This window comes from Mustelus asterias, chromosome 10 (assembly GCF_964213995.1).
Source record: "Mustelus asterias chromosome 10, sMusAst1.hap1.1, whole genome shotgun sequence".
NCBI lineage: Eukaryota > Metazoa > Chordata > Chondrichthyes > Carcharhiniformes > Triakidae > Mustelus > Mustelus asterias.
The window spans coordinates 91617976-91638602 of record NC_135810.1 but is presented as its reverse complement, the minus strand read 5'-3'; the positions used below and the strand labels follow the sequence as shown (position 1 = coordinate 91638602).

The 20627-nt window shown below is 43.5% G+C and overlaps 1 protein-coding gene across 2 annotated transcripts in view; it reads left to right on the top strand.

The window, feature by feature from the left end:
* The window catches only part of flt1 (fms related receptor tyrosine kinase 1), a 211922-nt gene that overhangs the window by 153137 nt on the left and 38158 nt on the right, over nucleotides 1–20627 (top strand). For both annotated transcript variants that reach the window (XM_078222195.1, XM_078222196.1), the window contains exons 17-22: nucleotides 3870–4005; nucleotides 11130–11234; nucleotides 12890–13003; nucleotides 15609–15697; nucleotides 16825–16975; nucleotides 19122–19219. In XM_078222195.1, coding sequence (XP_078078321.1) covers nucleotides 3870–4005; nucleotides 11130–11234; nucleotides 12890–13003; nucleotides 15609–15697; nucleotides 16825–16975; nucleotides 19122–19219 — 693 coding nt within the window. The remainder of the gene's footprint in view (nucleotides 1–3869; nucleotides 4006–11129; nucleotides 11235–12889; nucleotides 13004–15608; nucleotides 15698–16824; nucleotides 16976–19121; nucleotides 19220–20627) is intronic.

Sequence of the window (20627 nt, the reverse complement as noted above, 5' to 3'; positions counted from 1 at the left end):
TGTGTGTGTGTGTGACATGCCTGGACATGCCCCTGCTGGCCCTGCCTGGGACTCCTCCCCCCCCGGTCCAGGTATAAAGGTGACTGCTCCCCACCCCCTGCCTCAGTCTCTGGACCAGTTCATTGGCATGGGTGTGCTCCAAGTCTTTTGTTAATAAAAGCCTATTTGTTCTTGCATACAAACTAGTCTTTGCTTGATTGATAGTGCATCAGTTGCCGCCTTCAGGGAAGTGTAGATCTGCACGCCTAAATCCCACTGTATGCTAATATTTCTAAGGGTTTTACTATTTACTGTATACTTTCCTTCTGCAGTAGACCTTCCAAATCGCATCACCTCATATTTGTCTGGGTTAAATTCCATCTGCCATCTTTCGGCCCAAGCTTCTAGCCGATTTATTTCCTGGTGTATCCTCTGACAATCTTCCTCATTATCCGCTCCTCCCCCAATTTTTGTGTCATCTGCAAATTTACTGATCAGACCACCTACATTTTCCTCCTAATCATTTATATATATTACAAACACCTGAGGCCCCCGCACTGATCCTTTGGAACACCACTTGTCACAAACTTCCAGTTAGAAAAGTACCCTTCCACTGCTACTCTCTGCTTTCTATGTCCAAGCCACTTTTGTATCCATCTGACCAGCTCACCCCGGATCCCATATGACTTCACCATCTGTAACAGCCTGCCATGAGGAACCTTATTGAAGGCTTTACTAAAGTTTACGTATACAATATCCACTGCCCTGCCCTTGTCAATTTTTCTTGTCGCTTCCTCAAAGAACTCAATCAAGTTTGTGAGACACGACCTCCCCTTCACAAAACCATGCTGCCTATTGCTAATATTCTCTTCCAGATGTGAGTACATCCTGTCCCTAAGAATCTTCTCCAATTATTTCCCCACCACTGATATAAGGCTCACAGGCCTGCAATTCAAACAAATGGAGAGAAAGAGGGAGGAACTTAGCTGAAAAGCAACAACATATTCCAGGAGAAAAATACTGCAGTTGCTGCAATCCGAAGTAAAAGCAGAAAAGGTCAGGCAGCATCTGTGAAGAGAGAAACAAAGTCAATCTTTCAGGCCATGACCTTTCATCAGAAATAATGGCCGGAATTCTCTCAAAAAATATCTACGTGTCCAATTCGCGTGAAAACTGGAGTAAATCACACTGGTTTTTTCAGTGGGAATTCAGAGAAGAATGTCCCATACTCTGTGCAGTGCAGAGTTCACCAGCGTGAATAACACTAAAATTCAGAGGATGGGGCCTTTCCTTGCCCAAGAGACCGGCAGCATAGCGCTGAGCGGGCCACTGCGCATGCGTCGATCTGTTTGTGCCGAGATTGGCACATGCGCAGTGGCCCCTGTCTGCCGGCTTCCCGATCTCATGCCAGCTCAATCGCTGGACAGCCCCGCGACCCCTGCACCGCCAGCTCTCCACCCACGGCCTGATTGCTGCCCCCCAACCCCCGCCTCCCCAGACCATGTCTGGCCCAGCCTTGACTCCTCCCAACCCACAGCCTGGATCTCCCACCGCCCCCCCAATCAGCATCCCCCCCCACAGTCCCAATCACCCCTCCCTCCAGTCCTGACCCCCCCCCAGTAGGTTGACCCCCCCCATCCCGATAGCAAGCCTCGATTGTTGGCCTCCCTCCCTCCCCCACCGATCCCTATGCAGAGGGGCAGGAGGAACCCCCCACCCCCACCAATTTCCCCACCCCCACAGGCTGCACCCCCTTGACACTGCCCACTGTCCAAGGTGCCCCCTGGACATTGGCACTTTGCCGCTTTGGCAGTGCCTTGGGGCACAGGCTGGCATTGCCAAGGTGCCAATGCCCCGGAGACGGCAACTCTCCAGGCAAATTATATCCTCCTCGTCAAATACCTCAAACCTTGCAACACTGGTTAAAGTCAACATAGCCTTGAGCTTCTTTGCTTCCGGCTCCTTCCAAGGAATTAGTGCGGACCCGAGTGACATCTAAAAAACAGCTGCACATCATTACATCTATCACTGATGCCAGGGGGCAGTGGGTTTGCCTCATTCTGGTTGGATTCCACCAGGTGCAGGGCATCATTGATTGGGTGTAATCGAGACACTGAGTGACTAGCCAGTGAGATCCAACAACAGAAAGGACTTCCACTCTCTCAATATCCAACTCCTCTAGGATCACAAGAGCTTCATCTGTTTGTGCACTCATGTCCCTGACAGCTATCATGACTCCTTCACCTGCCTCTCCAGGCAGTGGACAATTAAATAACTAACTGGAGGACGAGGCTCCACTCATATCCCCATCCTGAATGATGGGGGAACTCAGTACATCAATGCAAAAGACAAGGCTGAAACATTTATAACCATCTTCAGCTAAATGTGCCAGGTGGATGATCCATCCCAGCTTCCTCCTGACGTCCCCAACATCACAGATGCCAGTCTTCAGGTAACTTGATTAATTCCATGTGATATCAAAAATCGGCTGAAAGCACTGGATACTGCAAAGGCTGTGGGCCCTGACAACATTCTGACAGTAGTACTCTCGATCATTAGCAAAATGATGGAAGGTGTTGTCAACAGTACTATCAAGAGGTACATGTACAATAATCAACAACATTCAGGACAAAGTAGCCTACTTATTAGCACCCCATCCAACAACTTAGACGGTCATTCACTCCCTCCACCATCAACACAAGATGGAAGCAGTGTTATACAAGGTGCACTGCAGGAACTCACAAAACTCTTTCAACAGCACCTTCCAAACCTGTGACCTCTAACACTTAGAAGGACAAGAGCAACTGACACATGAGAACACCACCACCTGCAAGTGCCCCTCCAATATTGCCATTCCTTCACTGTCGATGGGTCAAAATCCTGGAACTCCTTTCTTAACAGCACTGTGGGTGTACCTACACCACATGGACTGCAACCGTTCAGGAAGGTGGCTGAATGCCATCCTCTCAAGGGCAATTATAGTGATGGGCAATAATGCCGGCCTAGTTAGTGGAACCCATTTCCTGTGAAATCATTTTTAAGAAGTTAAATCCTGGTTGGCATTGATGAATTGAAGGATCTGCTCTGCCTTAGGTACCAGGCCTCCGGTTCCTCACTTCTCTCTGGTGAAATGGAAGGCTTTGGCACAAGCTGCAGATCTCTCCCTCGGGACAACCAGTAGTCTCAGTGATGGCTGTTGTGGGGTATAAATTACACTGAGCCCTTAGTCTTAAAAATAATTGGTTAGATTAAAACTGTGAATGAATCACTATTAAGTCAATATTCTGTGAGAAATGTTCAGATTTTGAAAAGGGAAACGTCTTCCGAATCTATTCAGTGTTTATGAAGAACAGTTTCTTCAATTAATTCGTATTAAATTAGTTCTTTAAAACGTAACCTGAAAATATAACCTTAAATATTTGTGGGTACTGTTGTGCATTGAGAATTGTCTGTAGATTTGACTAATATGCTTTTTAAAGTAAACATCTTGCAGAGTTCTGGTTGCCTTTCTTGCTGAAAACCTTTCAATCTTGCTTCCATATAAATTTCTAAATATATAATTGTTCTTGTTAAATAAACCTTAACACTGCATGATTATTTTATCCATGCCTGCTGTTTAATCAAGACAGTTTGACAGGGTACATAACTTACTGCTAATTAGTCCAGTGAAAGATGCCATTTAGTTTTGAATGGATCACACTGGTGGTTTTGTTGTAGACTGGTGAACCCTGAAGGTTACTTCAGCTGAAATGCTTAATGATACAATGTTTTCCTTTCCAACTACTAACCATTAAGATGATGGGTATTGGCATGAAGACCGTAAAAATCTGCAGGACAAATGTGAAGGTCCACCCTTCATGAACATGTTTTCTCATGTTTTGGTTTTGTAGCCTAGGTCAGCAGAAATAAAAACCGACTACCTGTCAATCATAATGGACCCAGATGAAGTGCCACTCGATGAGCAATGTGAACGCCTTCCTTATGATGATAATAAATGGGAATTTCCAAGAGACAGACTGAAACTAGGTATGAGTGCAACATTTGAATGCTAGCTTTGGAATGTAAGGTGACACACTAGCCAATTTTATTTTTTTCTCTCAGTAATAAATACAACCTTTCATTTTTAGGAAATAGCCGATCAATAGCTCAACTTGTTATCCACTTTTTCTCCAAATCTCTTGATTTTCTTCTATTCATTCATGGGGTGTGGGCATTGCCAGCAAGACCAGCATTTGTTTATCATCCCTAATTGCCCTTGAACCGATCTTGCTCGCCCACTTCAGAGGGCAATTGAGAGTCAATCCCATTGCTGTGGGTCTGGAGCCACCAGAGACTGGAGATCCAGGTCAGGATGGTAGCTGCAGTGGTGGGATTTGAACCATGCCCCCAGGGATCTATGGATTACCAGTCTATTGACATTACCACTCATCCACCATCTCTCCACATCCTTAGATAACAAAAACTTAATAGTCTCAATCTGAAAAAATTCTGTTGACTCAGTTTCCAGATCCAATATTAAAGCATGCACAAGAGGTGAGTACATATTTGCACTTCTGTAATATCACTCATTTTCATCCCTGCCTCAATCCATCCGCTGCTGAAATCCTCATCCATGTTATCATTACTTCCAAACTCAGCTATTCCAGTGTCGTCCTGGCTCCATGGTCTCCCACTATGGGAGTTTTGAATGAACTCGACTTTATCAGGAAAGATTGAAGAGGATGGAACTATTTTCTCTGTACGATAGAGCTCTTTAAAATTATGAAGGGGTTCAGATTGATGGACATGGAAGAACTGTTTCCACTCTGGGTGAGTCTAGAATAAGGGGACATAAATATAAGATAGCCACTGATAGATCAAATAAAGAATTGAGGAGGAATATCTTTACACACAGAGTAAGAACATGAGACTTACTGCCACATAGATTTGTTGAAGCAGATAGCACTGTCACATTTAAGGGGAGGCTTAATACGTAAGAGATTAGAGATCTAAGTAATTAATAATCCCTCTAGGGGGAGGTTTGTGTACAGTATAAAAGGTGGCATCTCACCTGATGAAGGAGCAGCGCTCCGAAAGCTCGTGATATCAAATAAACCTGTTGGACTTTAACCTGATGTTGTGAGACTTCTTACTTTACAGTATAAGATGCAGACTTAGACCAGTTGGGCAGAATGGTCTGTTTCTACGATGTAGATTCAATGTAATTCTACATAGCTGGAGGCACATTCTTTATTGGTTGAAGTTGATGATCTGTTGTCTGATGGTCCTTGCTAGCGGTTGCAGAGTGTCATGACCCATTTCTTTCTCTACTGAGATTCTTTGTTATGAGTTGAGGGTTGTGGCTACAGCATCATCTCCCTCTTCACATTCTGTTCTTGGAAGTTCCAATCCCTTAGTCATGGTCAAATTATGCAAGATTCAACAAGACACAACATCTTCAGAAACTTGATGGATTTTACTGCAGAGGTATCACTGACCTGTCCAGGCACCAAAAAGGCAACTTAAGAATTCCTATGGTCTATCCCACAATATTTCTGTGGTACCCAATGTCGAATCAATTTTCATCCTCTGCTATTCCAAAACAATGTCAAGGATGACAAGGGCGCCCCAGATCTGAATCCATGTGAAAGTGAATTAAGTCAGAAGTGTGCCTAAACTATCTAATGCAGGAAAGAACTGCTGACTGATGGTGGTGATTGATATAATCCGGTGTTGCCTAAACCATTCTTACACTTAAAAAGTTACGTGTTGTTATCACCTTCATGAAAAAGGCAGTGCCACTGGTGAAAGGAAGGTGCATGCCAGATTGCAACAGTTCATGTATCTCTGTGATGGTGTAAGAGAGAAAGCCTTCTCAGACAATGGGCTGGATTTTATGCAGTTTACCGTGGTGGAAACCATGGTGATTAGGCCCACTTAATGGGAGAGGCTCCTGGCAGCAGGAAAACCTCCGCTGATTAAATTGGAGGTCAAAAGGGAATGACACGATTCCTGACAATTCCTGGCAGGAGATCAGTTTGAATCACTAATGAGCCAATTGACACCCATTATCGCTGAATCCACCACAATTTAGTGATAGCAGAGGGATTCAATGGAGACACACGTGTCTCCTATGCCCTCAGAAGGGCAACAAGTAATACCTATCAGGGTTGCCAGTGGCCTTCCAGGTGCAGGTGGGGGGGGTTACCTCACTGTCAGGCTCTCTGTGCCTGATTGAGAAACCCGACATCAAGGCGGGGGGGGGGGGGGGGGGGGGGGGAATGCCTGCTGAAAGCCACCCCCCTTTCTTTGCTTCTGACCTTCTTCCCCATCCTGCAGCTCCCCATTCCACCTTCAGTCGCCTGTGACCTGGGGTTCCTCCATGATCCTAGGCCTCAAGTGGGTGCAATGTCACAAGAAGACACCATTCCTGTTGGTGTTGGCAGCATAAGGAGCTGGCAACCTCCAATTGGTCAGCCGCACTTGGTCTCAAACACAGGGAAGGCCCAACGTCCGCCAATATAAATGCCTGAAGGCCACTAGTTTCTGTGCGGCCTGCCCTAAAGAACTGACAGGGCTTCCCCATTGGGTTCCTGGCTGGTGGGTGAGATGCCCTTCAGCCTGGCAAAATCCCAGCCATAGAACATAGAACATTACAGCGCAGAACAGGCCCTTCGGCCCACGATGTTGCACCGACCAGTTAAAAAAAAACAAAAAAACTGTGACCCTCCAACCTAAACCAATTTCTTTTCGTCCATGAACCTATCTACGGATCTCTTAAACGCCCCCAAACTAGGCGCATTTACAACTGATGCTGGCAGGGCATTCCAATCCCTCACCACCCTCTGGGTAAAGAACCTACCCCTGACATCGGTTCTATAACTACTCCCCCTCAATTTAAAGCCATGCCCCCTCGTGCTGGATTTCTCCATCAGAGGAAAAAGGCTATCACTATCCACCCTATCTAAACCTCTAATCATCTTATATGTTTCAATAAGATCCCCTCTTAGCCGCCGCCTTTCCAGCGAAAACAATCCCAAATCCCTCAGCCTCTCCTCATAGGATCTCCCCTCCATACCAGGCAACATCCTGGTAAACCTCCTCTGCACCCTCTCCAAAGCCTCCACATCCTTCCTGTAATGTGGGGACCAGAACTGCACACAGTACTCCAAGTGCGGCCGCACCAGAGTTGTGTACAGTTGCAACATAACGCTACGACTCCTAAATTCAATCCCCCTACCAATAAACGCCAAGACACCATATGCCTTCTTAACAACCTTATCTACTTGATTCCCAACTTTCAGGGATCTATGCACACATACACCTAGATCCCTCTGCTCCTCCACACTATTCAAAGTCCTCCCGTTAGCCCTATACTCAACACATCTGTTATTCCTACCAAAGTGAATTACCTCACACTTCTCCGCATTAAACTCCATCCGCCACCTCTCGGCCCAACTTTGCAACCTGTCTAAGTCTTCCTGCAAACTACGACACCCTTCCTCACTGTCTACCACACCACCGACTTTGGTGTCATCAGCAAATTTGCTAATCCACCCAACTATACCCTCATCCAGATCATTAATAAATATTACAAACAGCAGTGGCCCCAAAACAGATCCCTGAGGTACACCACTTGTAACCGCACTCCATGATGAATATTTACTATCAACCACCACCCTCTGTTTCCTATCCGCTAGCCAATTCCTGATCCAATTTCCTAGATCACCCCCAATCCCATACATCTGCATTTTCTGCAGAAGCCTACCATGGTGAACCTTATCAAACGCCTTACTAAAATCCATATATACCACGTCCACTGCCTTGCCCCCATCCACCTCCTTGGTCACTTTCTCAAAAAACTCAATAAGGTTAGTAAGGCACGACCTACCTGCCACAAAACCATGCTGACTATCACCTATCAATTCATTACTCTCCAAATAACTATAAATCCTATCCCTTATAATTTTTTCCAACATCTTGCCGACAACAGAAGTGAGACTCACCGGTCTATAATTCCCGGGGAAGTCTCTGTTCCCCTTCTTAAACAATGGGACAACATTCGCTAACCTCCAATCTTCTGGTACTATACCAGAGGCCAACGACGACCTGAAGATCAGAGCCAGAGGCTCTGCAATCACTTCTCTTGCCTCCCAGAGAATCCTTGGATAAATCCCATCCGGACCAGGGGATTTATCTATTTTCAGACCCTCCAGAATATCCTGCACATCCTCCTTATCAACTGTAATACTGTCTATTCTACTCCCCTGCAACCCAGTGTCCTCCTCAGCTATATTCATGTCCCCTTGCATCATGGACTAGATGAAAGATCTAGAAATGCCTTCCATGGTCTGGATACCCTGTGGCACATTTACCACCAGGGCAGTACCACCCACTTGCAGCTGCTGCAGTCTGCTGGCTTTTATCTTCTATCTGATCATTATGTTCCTTAATGTACAGGAACAAATTAATTCCCAGGTTTAATCTGTTATTTTACTCTATGTTCGTCTCTTTCAATTCTCAGAAAATTGCACAAAGAATCGTTCATGCTCAAAACCTCCAGCTTCGGAGCAGTGAAAATAACTCACAGCTGATGTTTCAGAATCTGATCTGTCTCTTATCTTCCTGATCACAGGCTCCCTGTATGCTCAGCACCCATACTGTGGTGGTAATTTGCAGGGTTGCTAAAAATAGCTGGAAACTCAGGAAAATCTCAGCCATGCCTCCTAAAATGCTTCCAGGGGGTGGATCAGGTTCACAGTGATGGCCATTTTTAGTGATCTTGTGAGACTGCCTTTAAACTGCCCAAAAACGTTCAGTTTTCTTCAAGAAAATCTAAGCCTAGAGCTGCTCTGGCACTTCCCCCGACACACTGGAAGTGCCAACTGCCAGGTTGGAAGTGCCAGGGCAGCTTCAATTTGGCACTGCCAAGATGCAGGACCTGTATGGGGGCCTGAAGGGGGTGGGCCCTTTGCCACCATAGCGTGGTGGCTCTCATTTTGGGGGGGGGGGGGGGGGGGGAGGGGCTGATGCCAGCGATTTGGGTGGGGGGGTGATGCTGGTACTGGTGATTGGGAGGCGGGATCTTTGCCAGCAAAGGTGGGGGGGGAAACTGTAGTATTATTCTGAAATCAGGGGATCTCTGAGGAATCGTCCTTGTCGGCGTCTTTGGGTCTCACACATCTCATTCACGGAGCAAATCACCCCAAGCTCCAAAGAAATGTCTAAGTGTGGGTGGATTGCGATTGGAATTACGCCCACTCGCCCGACGGAAATCGCACCGCCTTTCCTGCCAGAGACCACACTTAGTAATGTTTTGGGAGAATTGCGCCCATAATGTCTTTAAAAGTCAACTGAACTGTTTTCCTTGCCAAAAATGAATTGGTTCCTTGATATTATTTAAAACAGGAAGCTTAAGTTACAGGTTAAGCTGATAACAGAACCATATTCCAACCCTGTTTGTTTGGGTGAGAGTTTTGGATGAGATCCCTGAATCTTATGAATTCCTGTGAGCTATATCCTACAGAGCGAGACAGGATATAATTACTGGAATCATGGCGAGGGCATTGGTTTTTGCTTCATCTTCACTGCCATGAAGAGTCATTGATTTGCTAAATTAGCAGTAAAATACAATTCCATGAGGCTATGCTAGACTATCTTTAAGTAATGTATTCAGCACGCTGTTTCATTGAATCCCTTTTGCTTAAAGGTTAATGAAGAAGCAAGTATGGTATTGCGCAATTACATTGCTTCTGCAAAGGTGCACCTCTACTCACTTGCCAAACTTGGCCTCTGATGATGATCCCAACTTCTTATGAAACTGAGATTATGGAAATTCACAATGTGGGCAGTTCACATGCTGGCTCTGACCCCGCATGCCTCTGTCTTCTAAGGGGTTGGTAAAGGAACTCCTGCATCTGTGCCTCAGCTAATTTTCTAATCTTTCCCCCACAGTAGAGTTATGATGAGAGTACAGTGATAAGATTAGGTGGATTCGCCATGCTCAATTCTCCCTCAGTGTACTTGAACAGGTGCCGGAGTGTGGTGACTAAGGGTTTTACACAGTAACTTCATTGCAGTGTGAATGTAAACCTACTTGTAACTAATAAATAAACTTTTTAACTTTAATAAGATGGAGAGTTAAATATTTTCACCAATATTTTATATCTCCCACCTGTTTGTGACATTATATTTCAACAGTTTCCCTTTGCAACTGGTGTGTTAACTTCTTATCAAATAATTACACTTAGTACAATTATTGTCACCAGTCTTAACATATCCACTTTTTATAAGAAGATGGTCGGAAATCCTACTTACAGGTCTAATGAAAGTATTACTTCATAGCTGACATTTTAAGATTTTTGTTATGGTATCTATATTTGAAGAGTGCAAAAATAACTATCAAATGGCTGGAACACCATGTTGTGGGAAATTTACCACTTCGGAGTCAGACTTGGAGGTTCAACAAAACAGTTTTATTTTGGACAAAGCTTTGGGAGAAAGCACTGGTACTCCGCAGTACTTGGCAGCTACCTTCTCAACTACACAATGGTAGTTGAGCATCTTTTATACTTTTTAGACAATAGGCAGTACAGACATTAGCCGTTAACACATCGTTACAAGTTGAGTAGACAGATACGGATATCGACAGTTAACACATCGTTACAAGCAGACAGGTACGGACATGGACAGTTAACACATCATTGTACATAGAATGGATATATTCATGCAGTTATGTCCTCTATCAATGACTGGTTTCGATATACATACATTTCTGTATTTATGTCCCCATCAGTGGCTGATCTCGTTAGATTTATGCATTTATGTCCCCATCAGTGGCTGACCTCGTTATCAAACTCATTGTTCTGGGTCTGCTCTTTATCTCAAGACTTAAAGTGCCCCTGGTCTGACCAGTTTCCTGCAGCAATTCAGATACTGCAAGTTTTAACTCTTTGTGTAATGTCTGTGCCCAAAGTCAGTGCCTTTTAATGTCCCTTCCCAGAGTCCATTTTGTGTGTCAGGTAACCATTTTGTGTCCATCACTTTAATTTCACCATAACAACCAGTTTATCTCAACTATTATTGCTGATTATTGCATTGTGAGTTTTAGAGAGCATGGGAATAATTCTATTTGAAACTGTCTACTTATCTTTGCTTGTCTTGATCAACAGGTAAAGCCCTTGGCCGTGGGGCATTTGGGAAAGTTGTGGAAGCTTCTGCTTTTGGCATCAACAAATCATCCACCTGCAAAACTGTTGCTATTAAAATGCTAAAAGGTAATCTGGCTCGGATATTTCTGAACTGTGATAATGACTGTAAAAGTATAATAAAAATATACTGTTGAAGTTGTACACAACATTGGTAAGGCCACACTTGGAATACTGTGTGCAGTTCTGGTCACCCTATTATAGAAAGCATATTATTAAACTAGAAAGAGTGCAGAAAAGATTTACTAGGATGCTACCGGGACTTGATGGTTTGAATTATAAGGAGAGGCTGGATAGACTGGGACTTTTTTCTCTGGAGCGTAGGAGACTGAGGGGTGATCTTATAGAGATCTATAAAATAATGAGGGGCACAGATCAGCTAGATAGTCAATATCTTTTTCCAAAGATAGGGGAATCTAAAACTAGAGGTTTAAGGTGAGAGGGGAGAGATACAAAAGTGTCCAGAAGGGCAATTTTTTCACACAGAGGGTGGTGAGTGTCTGGAAAAAGTGCCAGAGGTAGTAGTAGAGGCAGGTACAATTTTGTCTTTTAAAAAGCATTAAGATAGTTACATGGATAAGATGGGTATAGAGGGATATGGGCCAAATGCGGGCAATTGGGATTAATTTAGGGGTTTAAAAAAAGAGCGGCATGGACAAGTTGGGCCAAAGGGCTTGTTTCCATGCTGTAAACCTCTATGACTTGGGAAACATTGAATCATTTTGCGATTGTGCCATATGAGGAACACATCTCCTTATTGGTTAAATATTTGAAAGTCTGCTGCAAAATATTTCCCTGGCCCTGAAATTCTTCAGGTTGCAATCCCGACAGTTAAGCCAGAATTGCACACAAGGATAGCCTCCAGCACTGGCTCTGCTAGAGTGCAATCAATTGTTTGACATCTTATATACATGGGACATCTGGATACAAGGCAGCACTTTAGGTGCATGTACAGTGACTGCTTCGGTATCTACCCATCCATGCTGTGGGGCACTGTGGTTAAAAAGGTCCCGACTCCTTACTTTAAAAAGACCTTCAGGGTGTGTAACCCTATGGAGGATGGTTCACTTCCACCACAGGTCAATCTGAAGAACAGAAATCCCCAATTTAGCAAGGCCCCTCCCTGGCTTCCGTCTTGACCATCATTTATCTTGCAGTGAATGGCTGGGAGTTTCACCTTTGCAAGACAAACCAGGAATCTCCCAGAAACAGTAAAGACCTGGACGGGAATTCTCCAATCTCGCCCGCGATTGGGATTCTCAGGTCCCGCTTCAGTGAATGGAGATTTGGCTGAGTGCCAAATTCTCTGTTCTCGCTGACAACCATAGCAGGATGTGTGAGACTAGAGAATTCTGGCATTGGTCTCAATGTGTTCCTGGGGATTCTACTAATCCATCATGGTTACAGTGGAAGGCCAGCAGAACCCCTTCTACTAACTGGAGGCCTGAGTGCTTGCCGCATGATGCTTGTGCCCTGTATGGAGAGGAAGCTAAAGTAAAGAGTGGTAAGATTATAAAAGAACAAACATTCATTTTATCATTAGTATTGATGATGGTTACAGAATTATTCCAGTTCTTTATGTACATGGTTCATATTTGCATTTTGTATGTCTATATAGGACAATGAAACCTTTAGTTTTTTGTTATTGGTAGGGTTTTGAAAATGCCCAAACTAAAAAGTACAATTAAAGTTCTTTAAGTTGTTTAATATTATTTTCTTCCCAGAGGGGGCCACAGCCAGTGAATACAAAGCTTTAATGTCAGAACTAAAAATCTTGATTCATATTGGACATCACCTGAATGTAGTGAATTTGTTGGGAGCATGCACCAGACATGGAGGTTCGTAAGATTACAACTGAATTTTGATTTGATTTATTATTGTCACATGTATTAGCATACAGTGAAAAGTATTGTTTCTTGCACGCTATACAAAGCATACCGTTCATAGAGAAGGAAACGAGAGAGTGCAGAATATAGTGTTACAGTCATAGCTAGGGTGTAGGGAAAGATCAACTTAATGCAAGTTAGGTCAATTCAAAAGTCTGAGACTTTTGTATCTTTTTCCCGACAGAAGAAGGTGGAAGAGAGAATGTCCGGGATGCATGGGGTCTTTAATAATGCTGGCTGCTTTGCTGAAGCAGTGGGAAGTGTAGATATTGGAATTTAATAATAGCACAGAACAAAATCTTCATGAAGGTTTGACTGTAAAATGACAGTTTGCTTTGTTAGAAAGACAAACCCATAGCAAAGTAAATCAGTGTGGAAGATCCCCTCTGTTTGCTGTTTATAGCACAACTACAAAAAAGCACATTTATCACCTTGCTACAAATAACAAACAGAAGAAATCTCATGTTATGTGTGAAAATGTTTAGCGTTTTTTTAAAAGGTGCTATTTTGTTGACAATATGCTCTTTAATGTAACGGTAATAATTCGAATAGATTTGGCAAACTACAGCAGATGCTTGAGGTTCGGACCCTAACTTTCCTTAATTACCTAATTGTAGTTTTGCTGTGATGAATTTATTAGGGTAGGTTTTAGGAATTAGTACATTGTAAGTCATGGATGCAGGGTTCCATGCCTTACTGGCAGCGGGCAAAAGGAGGGGGAGTGGAGTGGCAATGGTGGGGGGATATAGGGTTACATTCACCAGGAATGTAGTGTTGGAGGAACACTTCTGCATCTCCTGGCTCAATACACTGGTTTATTTTCAAATATTTCTCAAAAAGCTTACATTTATTTGGTGGCCACATGGGCTACTTTCCATTCATTTCAGTGAAGAAGAAAATTATGTGACGTGTAAAACAGGCTGCCAATTGTGGAAGTAAGGTTCACACCCCTTCTAGTCATGAATCTTATTACATCACTATCGAGGGGTGAGAAAGATCTCATACTAAGATATCGCCAGCGTAAATGCTGTTTTTGACCACTTGCGAGATTTGGTGGCCATTACAGAGTATACAGGCCACAGCTACATTGCAACCTAGGTACTCTCTCCTTGATTTCAGGTTGCTAATTTAATAAATAACACATAAGACAATTTTTTTATACCTTCCAAAGCAAATAGTTGGCTTCTCGATTAGATGCCTTGAATTTTGCATTCCATCTGAAATATGGGGCCCTATTTTACCATTTTGATTATAAATGCTGGGCGGACTTGAAACTGGGAGTGTTTCAGATCCAACTTTAAACCTGTTCTCAGGCGCCCCCATACGCACTCTGCCTGAAAACATATCAGCGATTCTGAATGGTGCTGCAGAAGCCTGTGGGTGTGGCTTAACATGCCTGAAATGCTGCAGTTCCGATCGGCGCCTCCAATTGCGCATGCACAGAAAGAAAAAGATAGAATGTTGCTCCCCTGCCACATCGCTCCCGGGCCAGATAATCTCTCCCCATGGCCCCCACAGACATTGCCCCACCCCCACAACATTACTGACCCCCTTATCCCCCCACCCCCTCCGCCACTCAGACCGATCGCGGGCCCCTCCCCCCTTCCCCCACCGATCTCAGGCAGAGTGGCAGTGGACCCCCCCTTTCCCCTCACTGATCACGGGCAGAGTGGCAGCGGACCCCCCCTTCCCCCCTCCCCGATCTCAAGCAGAGAGCTGTCGGACTCACCTCCACCGCCCCCGCCCCCCCCGCCCCCCCCTCTCCTCCTCCCACCATCCTGTCGGTCGCTCGGCACTTACCTCCTCACTAACTGGAGCGCCCGAATCGGACTTTTGTGGAGCATGTCTGTTTCGCGCCGATTTTGGATGGGCGAACGCAGTGGTAAAGGGAGAAGTGCCGGTACGGTTCGTTGTGCAGCCCATTAAGTCAATTTAAATGCTTGCAAATGCATTTAAACATCATACACAAATAAAATAGCCCCATCAAGGCACCAGTTGTTGAATGTTACATTTCTAAAAATACATTTTTAGCAAGAATAGTCATTAGATCTTGAAATACTCGCCTCACACCTGACTTTACCAAGTTTCCGTGCCCGAAACGGGCGCAACTTGATGATAAAATCGGGCCCATGAAGTCCCTCTGCTTAGTCTGTGAATTAGAAACCCTGACTGTTCTGCTTCAAGAGGTGAGCAGCTGAGGGTGCTGAGAGTAGAAGTGGAAAAAGGAAACTTGATGTATCACTGTCTAGCCACAGAAACATCATACATAAATAGAATAGCCCCATCATTGCACCAGTTGTTGAATGTTACATTTCTAAAAATATATTTTTAGCAAGAATAGTCATTAGATCTTGAAATATTGATTAGATTTGTGAATTTGGCGCAAAAAGCTTCTGTATCTTGCATATGGCCATATCATAGGGAGCATGCTCTTGATTTGACGATGTATGCAAACAGCTGGAAACACAAACTGAGAGAATTACTCCATGTCTTATCCTCGTGCATGATTTTGAAGAGTTACGTTAGATTTACACTGGGCTTTTATTTTCTATCACAGGTCCTTTGATGGTGATTGTTGAATATTGTAAATATGGCAACCTCTCCAACTATCTGAAGAGCAAGAGGAACGGCTTTGTGCTGCTTAAGGTGATTGCACCATAAAAATCTTTATTTTAAATACTGAATTATTGAAATTCCAGCCGAAATAAATCAGAATAAATGTCCATGGGCAGTATTTACATTCACAGCAGAGAAATTCTCCACAATGTGTCTGTTTCTAAAAACTAAAAATTCTGGTCAAGGAGTGACTGAGGTACACTATTAAATATTCAAACTTGATTAACCTTGATTTCTGTCCTATTCAGCAACTGTCATTGGCATGAGTAGGAATTGACCACATGGAGAATCATGTGCCAGGACTTATGTCACACCCACTTTGAGGCACAGGACTAGAAATATATTTTGGCAGCTTTCAGACATTCAATTGTCGCAGGGAAAATCCCTGAACCCAAAGGAGGAGGAAAATCCCTGCACCCAAAGGAGGAGGCGTAATGATTGTGAGAAGCTGATCCTCTGGCCTTGTCCATATGTAGGGGACTGGTCACATTGGCTCTTCTTGGCTCCACATTAGTTTAAAACGAAAACCAAACTTACAATCACAGCGACGGTTGCTGGCTAGGCCACATCCACATTCAGAAAACCTTAGAGGTGTAGGCTATACACCTGCTCTACTCAAGGCGTCCTAGGTTCACTGAGTGATCCTAAAACGCATGTCAGGCCTATGAAAAGGACACCGCAAACATGTTCCGACCAAATTCCAGCTGGGATATTTTTCAAGCATCTTGTGGCGCAAGATGAAATTAGACTCTGAAATTAGGTCTCATTCATACCAAGGTTTTGAGGTGTCCACAACTATAAGTTCTTCAGTGGTGCTGAAAAACCACAAATATTACCATAATAGATAGAGTTGTTTATCTGGTAAAACCAAGCAGTCACTCGTATCTCGTATTCACTTTCTCGAAACTGAATTTTCCTTCCTAACATGAGCTCTCTTCAATTAGTTTAGCACTGTCACCTCTGAAGGAGTTAGTCCTCCATTTACTTGTTTCCCTTGGCTGCACTGCGAGCAGCCATGGCTGAGAGGGGATGGAGACAGGCAAAACACAATAAAATGTATGCGCTTACTTTAGCAAGGAGTTGCTGCGTATTTTCAAAACATGGTTTTGTTTTTATAAGTTCTGTAAGATTTCTTCCTGTGTTCTATCTGTGCATAGGAAACTACATTGCAGTCAGACCCAGTTCAAGAAAAGGCCTCCATGGAGGGTAAAAAGAAAAGGCTGGCTAGTGTCACCAGTTCTGAGAGCTCCACCAGCTCTGGGTTTGATGAAGATAAAACTCTAACTGATGTTGAAGAGGAAGAGGAGGGTAAGATCAGATTCCTTCCTGATTTCTTCCTGATTTACAGCCTTCAAAGTTATTTTTACACCGGACTGAGTATCTTTGATGTCCTTGCTGATTATCTATGTAATAAACATCCGTGGGATATTCTTAATAGGAGGAGGCACACCTTTCAAGTTTGGAAAGGAATAAAAATACATGGTGTGCTCGGAATGACAATTATAGTTCTTATCAGATTGTCTCTAGGATTTCAGAACACTGGGGAGGAAACCTCACCTTATTATTTTGCCACTAATTGCCATGCGAGGTGAACGGGTGTTACGGGGAGTAAGCGAACATCAGCAGTAGTTGTAGCTTCAGTGCTGCCTACTCGGCTGGAGCTCCACCAGATGATCTGAAATGTTACTACTCTAACCAAAGCAACAGCTTGTCAATGATGACAATATACTGGGGAAAATTCAGATCTGAATATACCTCCTCATTGAGTCCACCAAAATATACAGAGTAATTTATCCTTCTCAAATCACATATCCATTTCAAATCTCTACAGATATTGAGCAAACTCATGTTCGAGCATAAACTGTACCGTTTGAATCAAAAAACAACAGAGAGCCAATGAGTGCTCAAACTCTGATGACAATTAGTGTCACAGAAAAGCATATTAAACTCTATTTCAATTAAATATTTGATATTGATTGCCAGGCTAATTAATTAGTGCCAGGCATTGTTAATTAGTGTTCACCTTCATGTACAAGCCTGAGGCAGTGAGTGGTGTGGGTCCGGTTGGTTAAATACACACTGCTTTAGGCTAATATATGAAAGATGGTTTTCAAGCATGATCCAAAGCGTCTGGTCACTTTGATCCCACCCCTCCGAAACCATTTCAATAAAAATCAACGCTAGCTCAAGAAACTTACCTTACTGCTCAGCACCTCCCAGCCTTAACATGGAGGTAAATTACTTCAGATCTTAATCACCTATTTTCTCTTGGACATATTGAGATGGTTTAATACTCCACTGCCTGTGGGTTTGAAGGCGGTAGGGTTTGGGGAACAGGATGGGGAGGGGGGTTCTTTAATCCTACTGGCAGCCTGACTGTCACTTTCCCACCCACACCTGCCCCCACTGCAATTATACGAGTGATTCAATGAATGTTCATTTAAGCGCCACATTCTGCGATCACTCCATCCCCACTGGCATTAGCCAGTGATGGGAGAGGCACATGTCAAGTGAATAGCCTGGCAGGTTCAGGGGTGCTGACAAACAGGGGGAAATCCCTCCTTAATGGGCCTCTGGACACATTGAAGGGCCTCCCAAGGCTTTACACCCCCACCCCTCCACCCCACCAAGATCATCTTCCAGCATGGACTCTTAAACCCCAGGCCCTTCCCGTCACCAGGAACTGTCAGTTTGGCACCTGGCCTGGCCCCCGCACGTACCCAAGTGATCCAGTGCCATATGCTTGAAGTGCTGGAGAACTGCTGGCCTCTGACTGGCCAGCAGCTCTCTGAGAATGGACTTCCTTTCCCCGAGGGGTGAAAATCCCACCTCCACTCTATTTGTACAATTCAGTCAATTTGCAACTATTTATACCTCCTGTGATTCCATCTTTTGATTCCATGTTTGTCCTTCCTGAATGGCTGGGAAGGATTTAGTTGTTTTGGACCATCATGTTAAGTAGGGAAGTACACCAAAAGACTGTTTCAGTTCTTTATGGCCAATAGCCACCCGCCTTCCCCACTGGATCACCCAAACCAACATTATTGCTAGCCAAAAAATAAAATATTGCAGATGCTTGAAATCTGAAACAAAAACCAAAAAAATCCAACAGACCAGGATGTATCTGTAGAGAAAAGAGAAAAAAAGCTAATGCTTCTGGCATATCCCTTCATCAGAACATTTTGTCTGAATTATTTTTGGTCACATCCTGGTTCAAAGGAACAATGGTATTCAATAGAATTGGTGAGACTTTCCTGTCGGATTACAGTCTGTTAATATACAGATAACTGCTAATGCAGATTTCTTCCATTTCCTTCATTGACTGAAAATTTACATCAACACTAAAGAGTTAAATGCTAAAGCGCCTTATACAGTGACTGTTTATTACTGAACCATTAGTTGCAGTAACAATTCAAAATTAACAGTGCACTCTTTTTTCTAAAATAATTGGTAGATGCTGACGACTTGTACAAACAACCAATTACCATGGAGGACCTGATCAGTTATAGTTTCCAGGTGGCCCGAGGCATGGAATTCCTGGCATCAAGAAAGGTTTGTAAAATTCTGAGGCTCTGGTTCAGTGAGATTAGGAATCACTACTCATCTCCCAGCAATCTGTCACATTAATGCAGTGGTTCCCAAAGGGTGCGGCGCGCCACACTGGTGCGGCGAGAGAGGATGGCAAGTGTGGCGGGAAGATTCAAGGACAATCAAAGAAACATTTAAACATGGTTTAAACAAGCATTGTTTTATACTTTCTGGATGTCTCATGATCACATTATAAAGTAGTTGTGTTCTATGTTATGAATCAAGCACTGCTAGGAGTTGTTTTTTTAAAAATGTATTTCTTATCAATAAAAAATTTGGTGTGGCGCGAGCAAATTTTTATTCCGAAAGTGCGGCCCAGTGAAAAAAGTTTGGGAACCACTGACTTAATGTGCAGACCTGTCAAATATAGCAAAATCCAGAATGTTATAATGAATATTCATTCAGTATTTCATTTTAATTATAATTTTGAATTTAACAGATTAGTTTTCAACTATGTTACAGTTTGTGAAGTTACCTTCTTCTGATAAGCAATCAATTGGACAGCATCCTCAATTATATTACAGATGCTCTGTCAGTGGAAAGAGAAAGGTTTTGAACACATTCATGTAACTGACGCTTAAAAATATTATTTCAATATTATATACAATATCTGGATATTTCATTTTGAACAGAAGCAAATAGACAACAAATCCCAACAGTTTCAGAGCTTGTTAGTTTTTTGTTCGCTCATGGGCTGTGAACGTTGCTGGCAAGAGATGCATTTGTTACCCATCCCTAATTACTTTTGGGAAAATGGTGCTCAGCCACCTTATTGAACCTCTGAAGTCTAATTGGTGTAGGCATACCTGGAATGATGTTGGGGAGAGAATTCTAGGTTTGTGACCCAGCAATAATGAAGAAACAGCGATATATTTCCAAGTCAGAATGGTATGTGTTCACATACATCTGCTGCCCCTGTCCTATAGATGGCAGAGGTCACAGATTTATAAGATGCTGTTGAAGGAGGTTTGGTGAGTTGCTTGGTGTATTGCATCTTGCAGATGGCGCAAACTGATGCCACTGAATGCCAATGTTGAATGGGATGCAGATCAAGCGGTGTACTTTGCTCTGATAGTGTTGAACTTCTTGAGTGTTGTTGGAGTTGCTCTGTTCAGGCAAGTAGAGAGTATTCCATTGCACTCTTGATTGTGCCTTCTGGATGGTTGATGGGATTAGGAGAGGTGAGTTACTCACACCTCTGACCTGTTTTTGTAACTATAGCATTTACATGGCTGGTTGAGTTAAGCTTTTGGTGAATAGAAATTTCCAGGATGTCAATAGTGGGGAATTCAGCAATAGTAATGCCATTGAATGTCATGGAGAGATGGTTAGATTCTCTCCGATGGGGGAATGATCATTACATGGCACTTGT